The sequence below is a fragment of the Hirundo rustica genome, chromosome 32 (assembly GCF_015227805.2).
Source record: "Hirundo rustica isolate bHirRus1 chromosome 32, bHirRus1.pri.v3, whole genome shotgun sequence".
Lineage (NCBI taxonomy): Eukaryota > Metazoa > Chordata > Aves > Passeriformes > Hirundinidae > Hirundo > Hirundo rustica.
In genome coordinates, this window is record NC_053481.1 from 360,471 (window position 1) to 381,969 (window position 21,499).

Here is a 21,499-nt window from a genome sequence, read left to right on the forward strand (position 1 = left end):
TGCTCCCAGCTTTGGTGGGAGTCTGGCATCCAGCCAGGGTAGTGTTAGTTTAGTATAGACAGTAACAACCAATTGTTGAATGGCTTTCAAGATGGATGACCAGAGTAGCCAGTTAAATACCCCTCTGTGTCACACAAGCATAAAATCAGCCCGGGAAGCTGTCTTCCTTGCTGCTGGCCACAAGGTAACTCTGGGGTGGCAGGGGGCCCTGCTCAGGCCCCGCTGCCCTCTGGGCGGCCAGGCTGGGCCCGGCCAGGCCTCCGGGAGCCGCCGCCCACACAGGGAGCGGCCCGGGCCGCTTGAGCCCCCTTTCCCCTGGCCAGGCTTTGTAGCAGCTGGAAGCAAAGAAAGCCTGAAATTTCCTAACAACTTTGAGCTGAGCCACCCTAAATGAGACCGCGTGGAAGGGAAAACATCCACCAGCCCCCCCAGGCAGCATGCCTTTGCAGCCCTGCAGCTCGGCAGAGATCATGTTACCACCGCAGGCCTGAGAAAATGTAACTCTTTCCTAACACGGATGAAGCTTTTAAAGTTCTAACAGTTCTCAAAGAGAGAAAAGGCCAAATTAGAGATATGTAAAGAGACAATATCAAAATATCTAAATCACTGAAAGAAGAGTGACTCCTGAGGTTGAAGAGATGACAAGTTGCCTTAGTTCTAGGCTGAACCTTCCTATGAGTTGTGGTAACAAACTGTAATATGAATATGCTAAAGTATTCCTTTAAATCACGGACAATATGAATTGGGGAGATGATTTGTGAATTTCTTTGGAGCAAAGGTATTTGTGATTTACTGAATGAATATTAAACTAGAAGCTGTAATTTAGTGATCTTGTAAGATGTTTGAACAGAGAAAGATGAGAAGAGTTCTGTGCTAGTGAAGAATTGAGAAAATACCTCAGTTCCTTGAGATGAAAAATTCTTTGCCTTTGAGTCATGCATCTTTAAAATGTGACACCTCAATATGTGAAAGTCTACCGCCTATATGCAGTCACAGGAAAGGCTACGTGATATAGGAGGTCCTCAACTGCAAAAGTTCCTGGGTGGGCTGCTTTTGTGAGACGTGGAGGCAACAAGCAGACTGTTTCTCCTGTGAAAAGTTACCAGAACAAATAAGGAAAACCTTCTCTCTCCTAAAAAACTGAATGAAACACTATTTTATAAGTAGTACTGACCTGGAGTTTTAAGTTTTGCCTCTTTGCATTCTTTGTAAGAAAGTCAACAGTTTCTAAGGGAAGGGAAGGGTATTTTGGAAGTTTCATTTGATTCTTCTTTTTTTATAGTGTGTTAATAAACCTGTCTTTATGTCCCTTAAGTTTCATCCTGCTCTGCTTCTCTCCTAATCATATCTTACAGTAGAACAAAAAATAATAAATTATTCTATTAAACATTAAACCACTACAGGTAAATTGAATAGACTTCCTTTCCTCCATATATTCTTTGTTTCCAGAGGTCACAGTGAAGACGTTGAGTGCGGCTTTGACGGAGGGAGTGAAGGTGGTGGGGAGTAGTGGGGACAGGAGCCACAGGGATGTGGGACAGACATCAGAGGGGCCCAGGCAGCTGGCAGGGGGCAAGGCCTGTCCCCCTGGCCCAGCAGCAGCCCCGTGCCCTGTCCAAGGTGCTCCTACCAGGGGCTCGGCCCCAGAGGCAGGGGGAGAGCCCAGTTCTGGGGGCGGCATTTCTGCCCTGACCCCCGTCCAGCCCAGCCTCCCCCGTGTGTGCAGTGACCGCTGGCACGGGCTGCACTGGACAGTGTGACCTGCTGGGGACATTGAGAGCTGCCCCACTGTGACACTGCCCTTGGCATTTCACAGGCACCAAACAAATCACAGCCAGCCCAGCCCACTGTCATGTCCCACACACCAGAGAGCATCACAGCCAGCCCTGCTCCTTGTGGTGTGACAGGCACCAGAGCACATCCCAGCTCTGATCCTTGTGGTGTCAGAAGCCCTATGAGTGCATCAAGCGTGAGAAGAGTTTCTCACAGAGCTCAACCTTGAACGAACACCAACAGAGGCACCGCTAAGGGAAGACCCATGAGTGCCACGAGGGCAGGAAGAGCTTTGTGTGCTGCTCCATCCCCCATGGGAGGATCAGCGCTGGATGATCCCCAGGGATCCCAGGCGGGCAGAGTGATCCGTGGCACCGGTGATCTGTGTTGGGAGGACACCTGGCTGGGGGCTCCACATCCTCCTCTCTCCCCGTGGCAGGATTCTCTTTTTGTCCTTTCAATACACCCAAAACAGAGTAAAAGTAAAGATTTTGGACTAAGACAAGGACGGGGACATGGGGGGACCTACCAGGGGATGTGGGCGCAAGGGAACTGAGGGTTCCTGGCAGGGACTTGGGGGTTGCTCAGGGCTTTCAGCTCCCCAGGCCAAGGAGATCCAGCTGCTCTGGGAGACACTGGCAGAGGTTCTGGGGCAGCTGATCAAGGACCCCCTGCCCTGGAACTCTCAGAATGTCCCCTCATCCCAGTTCCCAGTGTCCCCTGTCCAGGATGCCCCTCTCCCAGCTGTCCCCTTTGCCCCCCACCAGTTCAGTGTCAACCCAGTCGTGCTCACGGGCTGTCCCCATCTCCAGATCCCATTCTTGTAAACATTCCCAGTCCCTGTTCCATATTCTCTGGTTGCCATTCCCATATTCCCAATTCCATGTTCCCTGCACTGTGCCCATTCTCATATTCCTGCTCCCCTTGTCAGGCCCACATTTCCATTTCTATATTCCTTCTCCTGTTCCCATATTCCAAGTCCTGTTCCGGTATTCCCATCTCTGATCCCAGTCCCATCTTCCTAATCCCCAGCCCATGCTCTCCCTACACTTCCTGTTGCCAAATTCCCTGTGTTGTCCCCATATTCCTACTCCCAGACCATTCCAGGTCCTTTGCCCATATTCCTGGCCCCAATCCCAGACCCAGTTTGGTACTCACTGTGCCATTCTTAGTCCCTGTGCCATTCCCAATGCCATTCCCCAGGGCCACCTCTCACATGGGGCCCTGAGGGCTCCACATCTCGGGCTGGCGGTGGCACACGAACCGTTCAGCCCCGCTGCTGTCCTTGGCCAGCTGCAGAGAGCACAAGGCTTTGGCCATTTCTCAGAGGCCTCCAGCTGGCCAGAGCAGCCCCTCCTGCCAGCACCCGCTGTGCCTCAGAGCCCTCCCTCATGCTGGGGACATGGAGCGGACATGGGCCTGCAGGAGGCTCCTGTTCTTGAGACAGGAGCAAGGCTGCAGCTCCGGCCTTTGGGCCCTGGGCCGCAGCAGCCCAGGGGAGGCCCAGCTGTAGAGCTCGCAGCCCCGGATGGGTTTCAATGGAACACTTTGGAACATTAATCCCCATCCCATGTTCTCTCTGCTGTCGCTGTTTCCATATTCCCGGTCCCTGTCCCCATTCCCGCTCCCTGTCCCCATTCCCGGTCCCCTCTCCCCTCACCAGACGCCGCCGCCATCGCTCCGGCCCTCCCGTAACCACGGAAACACCGCGCTGCTCCCGACCACCAACCACAGCGCGCCATCGCTCCCGTATTTGCATAACCACGCCCCACGGCCTGCCCCCGCCCCTCCCCGCCTGCAGCCGCCTCCGGGCGCTGTTTGCTCCCAGTTCCCTCCCAGTGCTCCCAGTAAAAGCGATACTGGGAGGGAAAGCGCTCCCAATTCCTTCCCGCTGCTATCAGCATCGCTGTCGGTGCTCCCAGGATCGCTCCCCGTGCCGCGCGGATTGCGCCCGCTTTGGAACCCCCACCCAGGGCAGAGCGCAGCTGCTTTTAGGTGTCGGCACCGCCCGGGCCGGGCTGGGAGCGGAGGAGGAGCGGAAGGAGGAGGAGGAGCGACAGAGGAGGAAGACCGGGGAAGGCGAAAGATAAAGAGCGGAAGGGCAGGAAGAGGAGGAGCAGGAAGAGGAGGGACAAAAGAGGAGGGAGAGGAAGAGCAGTACCAGCACAAACACCACGGGGTTGTCCCGCCCGCTCGCTCAGACCACAGGTCCCCCGGCTCCGGCAGTTTCGCCTCCCCGGAACCCGCAGGTGAACGGAGAGAGGGCGATCGCCCCAAATCCATCGGGGCGGGGGGGCTCCGAGAGGTTTTTTTTCCTGGGCAGGGCATGTTTGGATCTCGCAGGACCTCAAAGCCGAGCCGGAAAAGGACCTGGAGGGATCTTAGCGGGTCGCATGTGGCGATTGCAGGAGGGCAGAGCCTGGAGATGAGCTGGACACGGGGCCCTTGAGACTGAAAGGGGCACTGACTGCTGCAGCTGCACTTGGGCAGCGGGACCATCAAACTGAACACGCTCAGCCCTTATTTATCCCCACAAAACAGGATTTCCCGTTCCCAAACCTTGGCATGATCGAGGAGGAAAGGGCCACGAGGAAGAGGAAGATGGACCAGGAGCGCCAGGCAGGTGAGGAGAAGTCAGTGCCGCTTTTCCCCTCCCTCCTGCTCTGTCCCCCAGCCCAGCCTGTTCCCTGGCTGCAGGACAACATCTCCTTCCCCTTCCCTGTGCACGGAGGCAAATCCCATCCTCTCCTTGTCCTTCCTCCTCCAGACAAGGAGCTGAGCACGGAGACCAGGGAGGAGAAATCCCCGCGGCAGATCCTCGTGGAAGAGGCCGTTTTGAGCGGATCCGCAGCGCAGGAATCCAGCGGGGCGGAAAAGCCGCAGAAATCCCACACGAGGAGGGGCTGCAAACGCAGATCACGGGGATCTGAGGAGGAAAGATCCACCCTGGGCCGGGAAGGCGGCCAGAGATCGGAGCTGGGGGTTCCTGAGCAGCTTCAGGATGGGGAGAAGCCCCACAAGTGCTCGAAATGTGAGAAGAGCTTCAGGTGGAAATCGCTCCTTCTCCAGCACTGGAGAATCCACACGGGGGAACAGCCCTATGAGTGTGGGGAGTGTGAGAAGAGCTTCCTGTTGAGCTCGGATCTGATCAAACACCAGAGGATGCACACCGGGGAACGGCCCTATGAGTGTGGGAAGTGTGGGAAGAGCTTCCGTTTTAGATCCAATCTGATTACCCACCAGAGGAGCCACACCGGAGAGAGACCCTACGAGTGTGACCAATGCAGGAAGAGGTTTCAGTCCAGCTCCCATCTCCTCGTGCACCAGCAGATTCACACGGATGCAAGGCCCTTCTGCTGCCCCGACTGCGGGAAGGGCTTCAAGCAAAACTCCAGCCTTATCAAACACCGGAGCGTCCACACCGGGGAGAGGCCTTACGAGTGTCCCAAGTGTGGGAAGAGCTTCAGAATCAGCTCCCATCTCACTGTCCACCAGAGGAGCCACACAGGGGAACGACCCTATAAATGTGGGGAGTGTGGGAAGAGCTTCAGCCAGAGCTCCCACCTTATGTGCCACCAGAGAAGCCACACTAGGGAGAGGCCATACGAGTGTGATCAATGCAGGAAGAGGTTTGCCACCAGCTCCAATCTCCTCAAGCACCAGCGGACTCACACAGAGGACAGGCCCTTCCGCTGCCCTGATTGCAAGAAGGGCTTCAAGCGAAACTCCTGCCCTCGTCAGCCACCGACGCATCCACACTGGGGAGAGGCCCTACGAGTGTCCCGAGTGTGGGAAGAGCTTCAGCGATAGCTCTGCCCTGCTCGTGCACCAGAGGATCCACACCGGGGAACGGCCCTACCAGTGTGCAGAGTGTGGGAAGAGCTTTAACCAGAGCTCCCACCTGATTATCCACCAGAGGAGCCACACTGGGGAGAGGCCCTATGAATGTGACCAATGCAGGAAGAAGTTTCAGTCCAGCTCCAGTCTCCTCCTGCACCAGCGGATTCACACAGATGAGAAGCCCTTCCGCTGCCAAGACTGTGGGATGGGTTTCAAGTACAACTCCAGCCTTGTCATCCACCGGCGCGTCCACACTGGGGAACGGCCCTACAAGTGTCCTAAGTGTGGCAAGAGCTTTTCCAGGAGCTCCCGCTTGACCCAACACCAACGGAGCCACCACTAAGGGCAGCCCTGTGAGTGCCCTAAGTGCAGGAAGAACTTTGTGCACTCCTCCAGTCCCACCCCCATACATGGATCCACACTGGATGATCCCCAGTGACCCCCGGTGGGCAGAGCCCTGGTGGTCCGTGGTGCTGGTGATCCGTGTTGGGAAGATATCTTGCTGGGGGCTCCACATCCTCTTGGCCCCCTGTGGCCTGGATTTTAATTTCATTTCCCTTTTTCCTTCCAAAACACCCCAAACTGGCATAAAAATAAAGATGTTGAACTAAGACAGGTACGGGGATATGGAGGAATCTTCAAGGGGATGCTGCATGCCAGGGCGTTGAGGGTTCCTGACAGGGACTTGGGGGTTGCCCAGGGCTTTGAGCATCCCAGGCCAAGCAGCTCTGGTGTACTGGTGGAGGTTCTGGAGCAGCAGATGACAGATCCACTGCCTGGGAAATGTCCCTTGTCTAGGATCCCCCTCTCCTTGCTGTCACTCCCCTTGCCCCCTGCCCGTTCTCATGTCACCCCTCTCCTGGTCCCATCCTGCTCCCATCCCAATCCATATCCCTTTCTCAGTCTCATTCCCTGTCTCTTACTCTGTGTCTAGTTGTTGTTCCCATATTCCTAGTCCCATATTTCCTGCCCCGTTCCAGTTCTCGTATTCCCATTCCCCTTGCCAGGCTTGCATTTCCATTTCTATATTTCCAGTTCCGTTCCCATATTCCAGTTCCCAGTCCCGTTGCCATGTTCTCATTTCTGATCCTGCTCCCGCCTTCCTAATCCCCAGCCCATATTCTCCCTGTGGTTGCTTTTTCCATGTTCCATGTCCTGTTCCCATATTCCCATTGCCAGTCCCATTCCCGGTCCCTGTCATTTCTAGTCGCATTTCAGTCCATCTCCATATCCAGGCTGTATCCCATATTCCCTGACCCAATCCCATATTCCTGGGCCCTGTCTCTTTATTTCTAGTACCAATCCCTGTCCCGATCCTTTATTCCTCATCCTTGTCCCCACTCCAGGTCCTTGTCCCATATTCCTTGTCCCTGTCCCCATTCCAAGTCCCAGTCCAGTATTCCTGGTCCCATTTGTGGTCCCTTTCCCCATTCCCTATATCATTTCCAGTCTCATTCCCAGCCCCTGTCCCCATTCCCAGTTCCAATTCCTAATGCCTGTCCCCATTTCCAACACGATTCCCCGTCCCATTCTTGGTCTCTCTCTCCATTCCCTCTCCCCATTCCCGGTCCCTGTCCCCATTGCTGGTCCCCATTCCTGGTTGTTGGTGGTTAGATTTGTTTCTTTCTTACTTAGAGAATTTTTCCCATGAATTGCTAGGAAACTAACTACTGGGTGCTCGAGCAGAACCAAGGGGCCAAAGGAGAGGAATTGTAGCACATAGCTACAATTCTTTTGTCTCTGGGAGTTTCCCCCGGAGAGGGGAGATAAACAGACTTTTTGGACCAGGTAAAGGACAGGGCTGGGAGCAGCTTCTCTCTCTTGCTCTCAGCATCGGAGAGAGGATGGCCAGGCTGCTGCTTGCTGCGGGAGAAGTCCACTGCCAACAGAAAGTCCGATCCTGGGAAATCTACCATCATCTGCTCGTGTGTCCTGGAATTCTGAGCTCCTCCGCCTGCCCTGCTGGAGCTGGGCCAGCCCTGTCCCGCCATCGCGGCTTCTTCGGCACTGCTCTTTGTGCTAGGCTGTAGTCCCGCACTGCCCTGCCCTGCCGAGGCATCCTGCCTTTCCAGCGACCAGCCCAGGACTTTCCACTGTTGCAGCTTGGTGCTCTGAGAGTCCTGCAGGGGCACTGACACCAAATTGTCCTGGGTTTTGTGAAGCAAAGCCTTTGAGGTTCTTGGTTCTGTTTTGTTGTTAATGACTGTAGTTATTGTTTGTTTTGCTTTGTTTTACATACCAGTAAAGAACTTTTATTCGTATTCCCATATCTTTGCCTGAAAGCCTCTAATTGCAAGATTATAATAATAGGAAGGGAGGATGTTAATATCCTCCATTCCAAGGGCAGCTCCAGCTTTCCCTAGCAGACACCTGTCTTTCAAACCAAGACACTGGTCCCATTTCCAGTCCCTATCCACATTCTCTGTTGATTACCTATCCCCAGTCCCTGTCCCCATTCCCAATCCCATTCCCAATGCCATTCCCCAGGGCTGCCTCTCACATGGGGCCCTGAGGGCTCCACAGCTCGGGCTGGCGGTGGCACACGAACCGTTCAGCCCCGCTGCTGTCCTTGGCCAGCTGCAGAGAGCACAAGGCTTTGGCCATTCCTCAGAGGCCCCCAGCTGGCCAGAGCAGCCCCTCCTGCCAGCACCCGCTGTGCCTCAGAGCCCTCCCTCATGCTGGGGACATGGAGCGGACATGGGCCTGCAGGAGGCTCCTGTTCTTGAGACAGGAGCAAGGCTGCAGCTCCGGCCTTTGGGCCCTGGGCCGAAGCAGCCCAGGGGAGGCCCAGCTGCAGAGCTCGCAGCACCGGATGGGTTTCACTGGAACACTTTGGAACACTAATCCCCATCCCATGTTCTCTTTGCAATCGCTGTTTCCATATTCCCTGTCCTGTTACCATATTCCCATTCCTGGTCCCATTCCCGGTCCCTGTCCCCTTCCCCGCTCCCATTCCTGGTCCCAGTCTCGTATTCCGTGCCTCAGTCCCAGTCCCAGTTCCAGTCTTGTACTCCCTGTCCCATTCCCAGTCCCAGTCACAGTCCCAGTCGCATATTCTTCATCCCATTCCGATCTACATCCCCATTCACGGTATGATTCTAGATCCCTGTCCCTAGTTCCGGTCGCATTCCTTGTCCCGGTCCCGGTCCTTGTCCCTATGCCCGGTCCAATTCTCGGTCTCGGTCCCGTAGTTCCGCTCGCTGTCCCCATTCCCGATCCCATTCCCGGCCCCATTCCCGGTCCCGTTCCTAGTTCCTGTCCCCACTCCCGGTCCCATTCCCGGTCCCTGTCCCCTCTCACCGGACACCACTACCATCTCTCCTGCTCTCTCCGCGGCCCTCCCGTCACTCAAGGAAACCCCGTGCTGCCCCCGCCCACCAATCACAGCGCGCGATCGCTCCTGTATTTGCATAACCACGCCCTTGGGTTTGCTTCTTCCCAGTTCCCTCCCAGTGCTCCCAGTAAGAGCGATGCTGGGGGGGAAAGCGCTCCCAACTCCTTCCCGCTGCTCTCAGGATCGCTCCCGGTGCTCCTGGGATCGCTCCCAGTGCCGCGCGTGGCGGGACCGCTTTGGAACCACCCCAGGACAGAGCGCGGCTGCTTTTGGGTGTCGGCACCGCCCGGGCCGGGCTGGGAGCGGAGGAGGAGCGGGAGGAAGAGGAGGGACAGAGGAGGACGAGGAAAGGCAGGAGCGGCACGAAGAGGAGGAGGGCCAAAAGAAGAGGAGAAGGGGGAGCAAGAGCAGCAGGACCCGAACGCGGTTCCTCCGCCCGCCCGCTCAGCCCGCATTTCCCCTGGCTCCGGCAGCATCGCGCCCCCGGAACCCGCAGGTGAGCGGGGAGGGGGAGATGGCACCTAATCCATCGCGGGGTCTGTGGGAGGGGTTTTTTTCGGGGCAGGGCATGACTGTGTCTTGCAGGACCCCAAAGCCGAGGCGGAAATGGCCCTGGAGGGATCTTGGCCTGTGCCATGTGGCGATCGACCGGCAGCGGCGGGCAGCGGGGCGATATCGGGTTTGGGGATGGCCGGGAGAGCCGGGGGGGAACGCGGGAGCCGCGGAGCGGGGAGAGCGCAGAGGGGCGATCCCGGAGCTGGGGGACCCACGGCAGCGTGGAGGGGTGGGAGGAGACTGGACATAAGCGGGCTCCAGGCCCCCCGAGGCTGAAAGGGGCGCTGACTTCTGCAGCTGCACTTGGACAGCGGGACCATCAAACCCGAAGCGCTGATCCCTTGTTTCCCCCCTAACCAGGCTTTCCCCTTCTAAAATCTTGGCCCGATGCAGAACGAGGATGCAGCGAGGAAGAGGGCCGGGGATCCCCAGGCAGGTGAGGAGGAAGTCAGTGCCCCTTTCCCCCTCTCTCCTGCTCCACCTCCCAGCCCAGCATGGCCTCTGGCTGCAGGACAACCCTGCTGCCGACACCGTCCTGCCGGGGATGCATTTGCAGGGATCTCCATCCCCTTCCCTGCGGCACGGAGGCAAATGCCATCATCTTCTTGTCCTTCATCCCCCAGACAGGGAGCTGAGGACGGAGTCCACGAAGGACAAATCCCCACACCAGATCCTCATGGAAGAGGCCGTTTTAAGCAGCTCCACAGCGCAGGAATGCAACGGGGAGGAAAAGCCCTGGAGATCCCGCACGAGGAGCGGCTGCAAACGCAGATCACAGGGATCTGAGGAGGAAAGATCCACCCTGAGCAGGGGAGGTGACTGGAGATGTGGCCAGAGCTCAGAGCTGGGGGTCCCTGAGCACCTTCACGATGGGGAGAAGCCCCACAAGTGCTTGAAATGTGAGAAGAGCTTCAGCCACAGATCCTCCCTGATGCGCCACTGGGGAATCCACACTGGGGAGAGGTCCTACAAGTGTGGTAAATGCAAGAAGAGGTTCCAGTCCACCTCCTGTCTCCTTAAGCATCAGCAGGCTCACACAGAGGAGAAGCCCTTCTGCTGCCTTGAGGAAAAGCCCTTCTGCTGCCTTGAGTGTGGGATGGGCTTCAAGTACAACTCCAACCTCGTCACCCACATGCGCATCCACACCAGGGAGAGCCCTTATGAGTGTGACCAATGCAAGAAGAGATTTCCCACCAGCTCCCGTCTCCTCGTGCACCAGCGGATTCACACAGATGAGAAGCCCTTCCGCTGCCCCGACTGCGGGATGTGTTTCAAGCACAAGCCGTCGCTCATCAACCACCGGCGCATCCACACTGGGGAGAGGCCCTATGAATGTCCCGAGTGTGGGATGAGCTTCTCACAGAGCTCCACCCTGGTTGCCCACCAGAGGAGGCACACCGGAGAACGGCCCTACGAGTGTGTGGAGTGTGGGAAGAGCTTCAGGACGAGCTCTGAACTGATCATCCACCGGAGAAGCCACACAGGGGAACGGCCCTATGACTGTGATGAGTGTGGGGAGAGTTTCAGCCGGAGCTGCCACTTGATCTGCCACAAGAGGAGGCACAAGGCCCCTGTGGCCCACAAGAAATGGCCCAACGAGTGTGGGAAGTGTGGGAAGACCTTCAGGTGGAGCTCTGAACTGATTGTCCACCAAAGGAGCCACACAGGGGAACGGCCCTACGAGTGCAGGGAATGTGGGAAGAGATTCATGTCAAGGTCCCACCAGGTTGCCCACCAGAAGATCCACACAGGGGAACGGCCCTACAAGTGTGACCAGTGTAAGAAGACGTTTCCCACCAGCTCAAATCTCCTTGTACACCAGCGGATTCACACAGATGAGAGGCCCTTCCGCTGCCACGACTGCGGGAAGGGCTTTAAGAGCAATTTCACTCTCATCAGCCACCAGCGCATCCACACTGGGGAGAGGCCCTTTGAGTGTCCCAAGTGTGGGAAGAGCTTCTCGAGCAACTCAGCCTTGACCAAACACCAACAGAGGCACCTCTGAGGGAATCCCTGTCAGTGCCCTGAGAGCAGGAAGAGCTTCGTGTTCTGTTCCAACTCCATCCCCCATGGGAGGATCTGCACTGGATGATCCCCAGTGACCCCCGGTGGGCAGAGCCCTGGTGATCCGTGGTGCCAGTGATCTGTGTTGGGAAGACACCTGGCTGGGGGCTTCACATCCTCCTGGCTCCCTGTGGGCATCTGGACACATCCACAGACCAGCATCAGAAATCCATTGTGGAGAACGATTTGTTGACTTCTAACCCCAGAAAAATCTCACTTCGCATCTTCTGGTGACATCAAGAAATGCTGCATGACCTTGGAGGTCTTCTCCCACATAAATCCATTGTTTCAATTCTCTCTGTCCCATGAACATCTTCCACAGCAAACAGGGACGGACTGGGATCAAAATCCACCATTTTGGATTCAGTGGGGTACCAACCCCTCCAAAAAGGTTTTCCCACTCACCCGAGCACATGGATGCTCTGCTGGCAGGGACACATAAATCCTTTTGTTTTGGCCTTGAAACAAAAAGGTTTCCGTTCATCTCTTTGAAAGCCCTGAAACTGGCGTCAAAATAAAGACATTGAACTAAGGCATGGATGGGGACATGTGGGGGACAAGGACATGGGTGGGGCCATTGGGGGACATGGATATGGGTGGGGACATAAACAGGGTCGTGAACTAGGACAGCATCAATGCCACCACCTGTGCCACCACAGTGCCACCAGCACCTTCATCTCAGCCATGGCGAAGCGCTGCCCGATGCAGTTCCTGTCACCACGTCCCACTGTCACCACCGTGCTGTTCCAGCTGAATGTCACCCCCTGCCCAGGGTGGGACAGGGAACTTGTTCAGCTGGTGACAAATGTCCCGGAATCGAGTGACAGCCACCCAGGTGTCTCAGGGCCACTGTGCTCAGGGGACCCCAATCAACCCTGGGGACAGGGCAAGGGTCAGTGTCTCCTGTGGGGTCAGGTAGCCAACGCTGAGTGTCATTGGAGGGGTTCTGGTGGCAGCATCCCCACAGGTGTGGTGACATTGTCCCCTGATGAGTATCCTGATGGCATTGTGTCCCCTACTCTCCATATGTCCCCATGCCCCACTGGTTCTCTTTCACCTCTCTGTGTGTCCCTGTCCCCACTGTGAGTCCCTGTCCCCATCTCCCCTTTGTCCATGTCCCCTACCCCCAGTGTAGCCAAAGTCCCCGAGGTCCCAGGGCCATCAAGATGTCCCGGTGTCCCACAGGGTGTCCCCTTGTGCCTCAGGATGTTCCCGTGGCTGCTGCTGACACTGAGCATCTTCCACTGTCCCGTCACAGGTAGGGACATCCCACGACACCCTGTGACACTCCACAACATCCCATTGACACCCTTTGTCCTCTGATTTTGGGTCCTTCCCCTCTCCCCCATTTTAGGTCCTTTCCCCCTGTTTTGGGTCTCTTCTCCCTATTTTCTGCCTTTTCCTCTCTATTTTGGATCCTTTCCCTCTTTCCCCATCCTTTCCCCCAATTTTGGGTCCCTTTCTCTTGACTTTGGCACATTTTGGGGTGCAGCCCCCCACCTTCAACCCTCAGCCTCCATCCCCTGTCCCCACAGGCATGTCCCCAGCTGTGTCCCCAACTGTCCCCCCATGCCACACGGACTTGGTGCTCGCCATCCTGGATGCCCTTGAGTCCCCAGTCCAGGACTGTGGATCTCCTCTTCCAGGAAATTCAGAGCTGGACAGGCTTCCTGGGGACATCGATGGCCCCAGGGCTCGGGGTGGGTGGCCTGGTGGGGTTGGTGGGAGGGGGTTTGGGGTCATCTTGGGGCTAACTGTGGGTATTGTCCACTCTGCTGTGAGGAGCGGCCCCCAACCAGGGAGTCTGGGATGGACGAGGACAGGAGAGGTTGGATGCTGGTCCAGATGGACACCAGAGCCAGGGATCCCACTCTGGATGGGCACTGGTCCAGATGGGCACCAGACCCATGGATTCCAGATGAACTCTGTTCTGGACAGCCCTGGCCCACCACCCTGACCCACCAGCCCATTGCAGCAGCCCCAACCCCAAAACCCCCCAAAATAAACCCAATATCAGAACATCAAAGCCAGTTGGTACGTGCAGAGCAAGGGGGAAACTGAGGCACAGGCTGGACATGTCTGTGGTGATGGGAAGGGACATCATGACCCACCCTGGAGACCCCTAAATGAGCATGCACCCCCCCAAATTGTCATCCAAGGACACTGAGCTGTCACATCGGGGGAACTCCAGGAGCCACCACAACTCTGCAGTCTCTTTGTGGGCTGACACACAGTGTCTCCCCTGGTGTCACCAGCGTGTCCTCAGTGGGAGAAGGGACATCACCTCGAGGACAAGGAAGAGAAGGAGAAGGAGGAGGAAGAGGTGAGGGTGTGACTGAAATTCCTGCCTGGTCACAGCGGGAAGCCGCGACAGGAACAGGGCCGAGCGCGTGCGCAGCAGCGGAGGTACCAAGGGGGACTGGGGGTAGGGACACGGGGACAGTCCCCAAAGTCTCTAAGGTCACTTTGGGAAATGCAGTGCACAGGGGGTGCGGGGTCATGCGGTGTTCTCAGGGGGATGTGGGGGGTGGAAGTAGTGAGGGTGACCCCAGTAATGTTGTTCCCTCCCACCCCCCACCCCATCCTGTAGGATGTGGGCCACCCCCTGCTTTGGGGCGCTTGTGACAAATAATCTCATTAGTGCCGACACCACCTCCACATTCAGGGTGGGAATACTTACAGGGTCTCCCACCTCTTAATTTAACTGATCTGGAAATAACTTGGATATCCCAGTTGCCATGTATGGCACTGTTTGGTAGCAGTGTGCTGACCTTGACCATCTCTGCGTTCAATCCGGTTTAGGGCTATACACTCTACATCCTCTCATTCTCTCACTAAGATTCCCTACCTCTCATTTCCATCACCAAGCTCTGCCTGAGGCCTCCTCATACCATCTGACTTGGTGGTGAGCAGCACCACTGCCTGCAGCTTCTTTTCCTTCTCCTGATCATGCTCAGCAACAATACAGCCTTCCCCAAAGCCTGCTCTCCCTCTCCAGGGGATTTCAATCCCCTGAACAACAGACAGCCCTCTGCCTGTGGCACCAGGGCTTAGGAGGATCATTTACCCTTAGGAAAAGCCCTGGTTCCCAGGATCCCTGCACTTCCTCTTCTGCAACTTCTTTCTGCTCCCCAGCAGCTGCTGCCCACACTTCTGCTGTCTCTGCCTGCCCTTCCACAGCCTCTCCCTTTTCCTTAGGTGCCTCTTCTTCTCTTTCTTCCACTGCCTGCTCTCCTGCCTCTCCCTTCTCTTCCACAGCCACTTCTCCAGCTTCCTCTCCTTGTCCCACACTTCTGTCTTTTTCTCCTTCTCCTCTGTCATGGGTTAGTACAGTTTGGTTTTTTAGTTATAGAGGAATGTAGTATGATTTTCTGGGTCAGGACCTGGAAATTGCTTTAGAAAGGACAGGGACCTATCAGAGGGTTAGTTGGAATATTGGCATCTGTTTTGACCACTGAAAATTGTTGGCTATGACTTTGGGAAGTACCATATAAACCCCCTTGGTTTGCTGTAGGTGGGTCTTTTTCCTTTTTTCCTTTGGCCAGAGAGAGACAGGTAACATCCAGCTGGGCCTGCTGGTCTCCCCTTTTTGGGGTGGAGCTGGCCTGAGGCCTGGCCGGATTCCATCGGCTCCCGGGTGTGGGGGGAAGGAGAGGTTGTTGCTTTACAACAACTACCTTCTCTAAACTTCCCTGGAGCAGACAGAGATCTCTGCCGGGCCCCTGATAAGAGCTATAGGCACCATCTAGGCTGAGGCTGCCCCAATTTACACCAAGGGGTGGGCTGAGAAGGCATTTATGATCCTGCCTGGGTTTTTTGTGATTCCAGACTGGCCGGGTGCTCTGATCTCTGATGTTTTTGTGAGTTCTTCCTCCCTCATCAGCTCGGCCTTGAACATCTAACACCATGAGCTACAGAGGAAGAGACAAAGACTCTGGGCAGATTTAACCCTTTCCTGGCAACATGAAGCTTCCAGAGCTTGGCCCTTCTCTGAGAGAGTAAGAAAGGACAGAGTGAACATAAAGAACAAATAGCATGAAGTCAGTAGAGTGAAAGTGAAAAGACTGTTGGAACAGGGGGTTGAAGAGTTGGTTGTTCCATTCTTATTTGAGCCCATGGAAATGAACTCTATATTTAGATTATTCCTTTAAATCATGGGAAAGATATGCATTTGGGGAGATGATTGTTTAGATTTGTGTATGGATTTGAGCAAAGGTGTTTGTGATGGACTAAGTAATATTAATCCTATAAGATGCTTAAACAGAGATAAAGATGAGAAGCTCTCTGCGCCAGTGAAGAAGGGAGAAGATATCTCTGTATCTTGAGATGAAGAATCCTTTGCTTTGGAGTTATTCATCTTTAAAAAGTGACACCCCAGTATGCAAAAGTCTACGACCCATGACCCATAAGCAGCTTGGGAACCTGCTAATGGGAGGGGTCACAAAGGCAGGTTTCTCCAGGCGGTTGTTTTTGTGACAGTTAAAAACCCACAAGAGACTAATTCTAAGTTGTCAGTGGGATCCATGACTCTGAGAGAGACTCTTCCCATAAAGAATTGATGAAAGACTATTGTCAGATAGTGAAACTGACTGAAAATTACAAGTTTTGTCTCTTTATGTTGTTTTGTAAGAAAGTGAACAGTTTGTAAAGGGAGGGAAGAGTGTTTTCGAAGTTTCATTCTCTTTTAGTTTTTTTCCAACTTTCTTATTCTGTTCTTTTAGTGTGTGTAAATAAAACTATTTGTTCATTTTTAAGGTTGAGCCTGCTTTGTTTTTCTCCTAGTCTCTCTCCCACAGAAAAACAGTGAGTACTAAGACCAGAATTTAGTGAACGTGAAACCACTACATCCTCATCCTCCTCACCCTACGGATTCCTGTCCTGACTTCGTCACTCTCCTGGCTTCTAAAAGTTCCCAAGCCTGATCTCACCTCTCCCTTTCACCCACTAATTCTTCCTGCACTTTCCTAACTCTTAACTCTTCCTGATCTGAACTGCTGTCCATGTCCTTGTGCTCACCCTTTGTGCTGGCTCCTCATCCTGTCCATGTACCCAAAATTTCTTCCAATGCCTTCTCCTGCTCTGCAGCCTTATGCAGCCCAAGGTGCATTTGTCTACTAAGGCCCCTTTCCATAATCAGCAGAGATTCCAATTTTGCTCTCCATCCAAATGTTTTAGCAAGGAGTCATGAATCCCTTTATCCTTTTGAGCTGCCATTGATGCCTTAGGATTTCAGCTTTTTTATTTTTTGTATATTTGCAATCCAGCAATTCTTTCGTGTATAACTCTAAACTCCATACAGAGTGTTTTCTGCTGCCTCCTCATTTTGGTCAGACAAAACAATTCCTCTCCAGGCCTGGGAATCAAGGACACCTCACTGTCTCAGGCCCTGAGAAATATAAACAAAAGTGAGCTGGGGTGAGGAAAGCTGGGGTAAATTACTTCATTACCTGAAGCTGTAGTTGGAAGATTAACCCCCAATGTGCAAATGGACCAAAGTTATAAAAGTATGAAAACCTGAGACCCGTCGTCCATTTTTGGGTGTAGCCCCTGGGGGGGCTTTGTCTGCCTGAAATGTGCATGAGGACCCTTCAACAAATACAACTGCTTTTTATTCCCTTAATTTTGTCTGGCCTCTGTTTTTAGGTAGTCCCAAAAAGGCATCAGTCCAATGCCCTCTCTTTTCCCTCCTCTCCCTCACCTTTCCTATCGTGCCCTGAATCCCCAACTCCTACCTCCAATCTTGGTTTGTGGGGTCCCACTCCCCTCCCACTCCTTTTGGGGATCCCACCCCACTTTTCCTCCCTCTCCCCCACATTTCCTATGGCCTCCCCTATCCCGTACTCCACGCTCACCCAAGTTCCCTTGGCTCCCAGCTGAAGGGTCTCCCAGCACCACCAGTATGGCCCCAGCTGCTCCCACAGGCCCCATCCGCAGCTCTGGGCAGGTGCTGACACCCCAAAAGCAGCCGTGCTGTGCCGTGGGAGGATCCAAGATCATCCAGCACTGCTTGATGCTATCTGAAGAAATGATTTGACAGAGCAGGTGAGACATTTTTGGAGTTTAAAGTCAACGGATCTCCTGTTCCCAATCAATTTCTGATGTCTCTGTCCACATGCATGTTCCTTCCTTTGCATTCATCCAGGTGCCTGCGAAGAACCAGCCAGGTGTCTTCCCAACATGGATCACCAGGAATGTGGGACACCAGGGCCCATCCAATGGGGGTCCTCTGATGGGGGATGGAGTTGTGCAGTGCACAAAGCTCTTCCTGCAGTCGGGGCCCTCACAGGGCTTCCCTTACCAGTGGCTCTGTTGGTGTCTGGTCAAGTCAGAGCTCCTGGAGAAGCTCTTCCCACACTCAGGACGCTCAAAGGGCCTCTCCTGGTTGTGGATACACCAGTGGGTGAGGAGGCTGAAGTTGCAGGTGAAGCCCTTCCCACAGTCGAGGCAATGGAAGGGCCTCTCTCCTGTGTGTGTGTGCTGCTGCTTGAGGAGATGAATGGCTCCAAGCCTTCTTCCCACACTTGGAACGCTCATAGGGCCATTCCCCAGTGTGGATCTTCTGGTGGGAGGTCCAATTGGACCTAACGCGAGGCTCTTCCCACATTCCAATCACATGTCAGGCCATTCCCCGGTGTGCATGTGCCAATGGTGATGAGGCTGGAGCTGTCTCTGAAGCTCTTCCCACACTGCATACAGTTGTAGGGTCATTCTCCAGTGTGGATCTTCTGGTGCCAGAGCAGGTGGGAATTGTTACTGAAGTTCCTCTCCACATTCCCAGCACTTACAGGGCCATTCCCTAGTGTGCACCCACTGGTGGTAGAGGAGGTTGAAGCTCCAGTTGAAGAGCTTCCCACATTCCAAGCACTTGTGGGGCTTCTGTCCCACATGAAGCTGCTGAGGTACCAGCAGGTCCGAGCTCTCGTGAAAGCTCTGGCCATGTCCCCAGCCTAGGGAGGGTCTTTCTTCCTTGAAGCACCCTGAGCTGGGTTTGGAGCCCGTCCTCATGCAGGATCTCCAGGGCTTTTCCTGCCCCTTCGATTCCTGTGTCACAGAGCAGAATGGCTCAAAACGCCCTCTTCCACATTGTTCTGCCATGGGTATTTGTCCTCCCTGGTCTCCGACCTCAGCTCCTTGTCTTGGGGAGGAAGGACAAAGAGAGGAGGGGATTTGCCTCTGTGCTAGAGGGAAGGGGAAGAAGATACCCCCAATGTGGAGGCCAGTGCACCTCCTAAACCAGAGCATCTGTGACTCCCTTGGAGGAGTGTCCCTTATTTGGAACAAGTCCCTTAATATTAGGAGGAGAAGAAGCTGCCCTCTCCCAGAGTTCTTTGGGTTTTGTTCAAATGCACCCCAGTTCTGCTCTCCCATTTGGCCCGTTGGCCTCCCTGCCCCTTTCTCCCTTGCATGTCCTTCCCTCAAATGTTCTCCCTTCCCCGAGGCCTCATTGGCCCTGATTTGGTGCAATCCTCCACCCATGTTCCACCCCTCTTCCCCCTATTGGTTTTCCTTGTGCCTTACCCTGCCTCCGCACCACTTTCTCCCTCACCCATTGAACCTTGTTCTCAGCTCCACCCCTGATACCTCATATGTAAACTCCGGTCCCTCACTTGTGCTCCTGTCTTCTGTCCCTGGACCACTTTATGTGAACATGGAATAAAAACCTCTCAGTGGAACTCTATACAAAGACCCTCCCCTTTCTTACTGATGAGGGATTTATTATAGCTATCCAGTGTGAGTATTGAGTGATTGAGTTAGTGGTGACTCCTGGTGGCTCTCCACTTGGGAATGCTTTGGAGGGTTGTGGCACCTTTCTACCTCCACCCATTGCAACACCCCAATGTGTCCCAAGCAGTAAGGCATCAGCAGCGGGGTTGTCCTGCAGCCAGGGGCCATGCTGGGCTGGGAGATGGAGCAGGAGAGAGGCAAAAAGGCGCTTACCTCACCTCACCTGCCTGGGCCTCCAGGGCCATCTTCTTCTTCCTCACAGACTCCTCCTCCTCCATCCAGTCAAGCTGTGGGAATGAGAAGTCTTAGAGGGGGAGAAAAAAAGGTGTGGGAGCATTTGGTTAAGGATTCCTCCTGCCCAAACCCATCTCTAGAAGTCACCAGGCATTTTGTGTCCATAAAACCATCCAGACCACCAAGATTCAGCCCATAAAGACTCCAGACCACCACGATTTAGCTGAAAAAGCCCTTGGAAATACCATTATTGGATGGATCATGATCAACCCAAAAGAAACCTCTCCAAGACTTCCTCCTCTCTGGTCTCTCCACTTTGGACTTCAGGGGCTCCTGCATGGATTGAGGGTTCTCCTCTCTGGGGTCCCCACCCTCTCCAACCACACTCCAACTCCAAGCCAACTACACTCCAACAGAGAAGGAAATTTTAGCAGCCTATGGAGGAGTCCAAGCCGCCTCAGAGGTAAGAGGCACTGAAACACAACTCCTGCTGGCACCTCAACTACCAGTGCTGGAGTGGATGTTCAAAGCACAGGTTCCCTGTACCGACCTTTCACGATCTGCTAATGCAAGTGGGGGTTGTGTTGGTTCTTTTATCAATCTCAGAGCGCAAAAGACACAGCAGGGGACAACAACAGTTTACTCAACAACCATGCACTTTTATTGAGTGCCATCACAGTATGCGATAGAGGGAGAGGAAGAAAGAGAGAGAGAGGATTATAGCTACCAAGAAAGAAGAATGGAGTCCTTGTGGCAATGCCAATAGACGTGTCTTCCCATGGGGTGTTCACAAAATGGGGTTAACTCAAGGGGTCCTTTTTATAGTCTTTGTCAAAGCGACAGGCAGTTGGCCAAAGGGTGGGGAGAACCTTTGAGAGAACAGGTACGGGACAGACCAGTCCTCTGCAACAAGCACAGCCAGTCCACCGTGACCTGCCCGTTGTTCTTGCACGGGTTCCCATGGGGATTCACACCAGTTTTTTGGTCCAGCAAACACTCCTGCAGGCAACACTTGGCAGACATCCCACCTCAGCCAGGCCAGAACTCCTGTGTTGGGGTTTCAGGGTTTCATTCTCTGTCCTTGGTGAAGGTCGTGAGGCCGATGAAGGATCTTCGGACCATCTCTTATGCCACCATGCCAGCAATGCCACATGGAGTAAGTGGACTGCTCTTATCACACAGTGCACCCCTATTGGAAAACTGAATCGGCCTGGGATTTTGGAGATAATTACAAATTGGCCAGAAGGAGAAAACTTGAGTCTCACTGATGAAGAAGAACAAGAGCAAGTGACACGGGCTGAAGAAGCTCCACCATACAACCAACTTCCAGCAGAAGAAACACGTTACGCTCTTTTTACAGATGGTACTTGTTGCATTGTAGGGATGAAAGTGGCAAGCAGCTGTATGGAGTCCCACACAACACGTCGCAGAAGCTACTGAAGGAGAAGGTGGGTCAAGCCAAGTCACTGAGCTCAAAGCCATTCAATTGGCCCTGGACATTGCTGAAAGACAGAAGTGGCCAAAGCTCTACCTCTACACTGATTCCTGGATGGTAGCCAATGCTCTATGGGGATGGCTGGAGAAGTGGAAAAAGGCCTACTGGCAGCGTAGGGGAAAACCAATCTGGGCTGCAGATGAGTGGAAGGACATAGCCACTCGGGTAGAGAAGCTACCTGTGAAAGTCCGCCATGTAGATGCCCATGTCCCCAAGAGTCGGGCAAATGAGAAGCACTGAAACAACGAGCAGGTAGATCAGGTTGCAAAGATAGAGGTGTCAAAAATAGACTTAGATTGGCAACACAAGGGAGAGTTGTTCCTAGCTCGATGGGCCCATGATGCCTCAGGTCATCAGGGCAGAGATGCCACCTATAAATGGGCATGAGACCAAGGGGTGGATCTAACCATGGACAGTATTTCTCAGGTTATCCATGACTGTGAGATGCGTGCTGCAATCAAGCAGGCCAGGCGGGTGAA

General features: G+C 54.3%; 1 protein-coding gene across 1 annotated transcript in view; it reads left to right on the forward strand.

Moving 5' to 3' along the window:
• The first annotated feature begins 3,571 nt into the window (after positions 1-3,571).
• Positions 3,572-21,499, forward strand: part of LOC120764593 (zinc finger protein 91-like) — a 35,466-nt gene continuing 17,538 nt past the window's right edge. The window contains 8 exon segments of the mRNA XM_058423835.1: positions 3,572-4,396; positions 4,541-5,502; positions 5,504-5,995; positions 9,056-9,443; positions 10,126-11,497; positions 12,772-12,824; positions 13,102-13,266; positions 13,822-13,889. Coding sequence (XP_058279818.1) covers positions 4,339-4,396; positions 4,541-5,502; positions 5,504-5,995; positions 9,056-9,443; positions 10,126-11,497; positions 12,772-12,824; positions 13,102-13,266; positions 13,822-13,889 — 3,558 coding nt within the window. The 5' untranslated portion in view covers positions 3,572-4,338.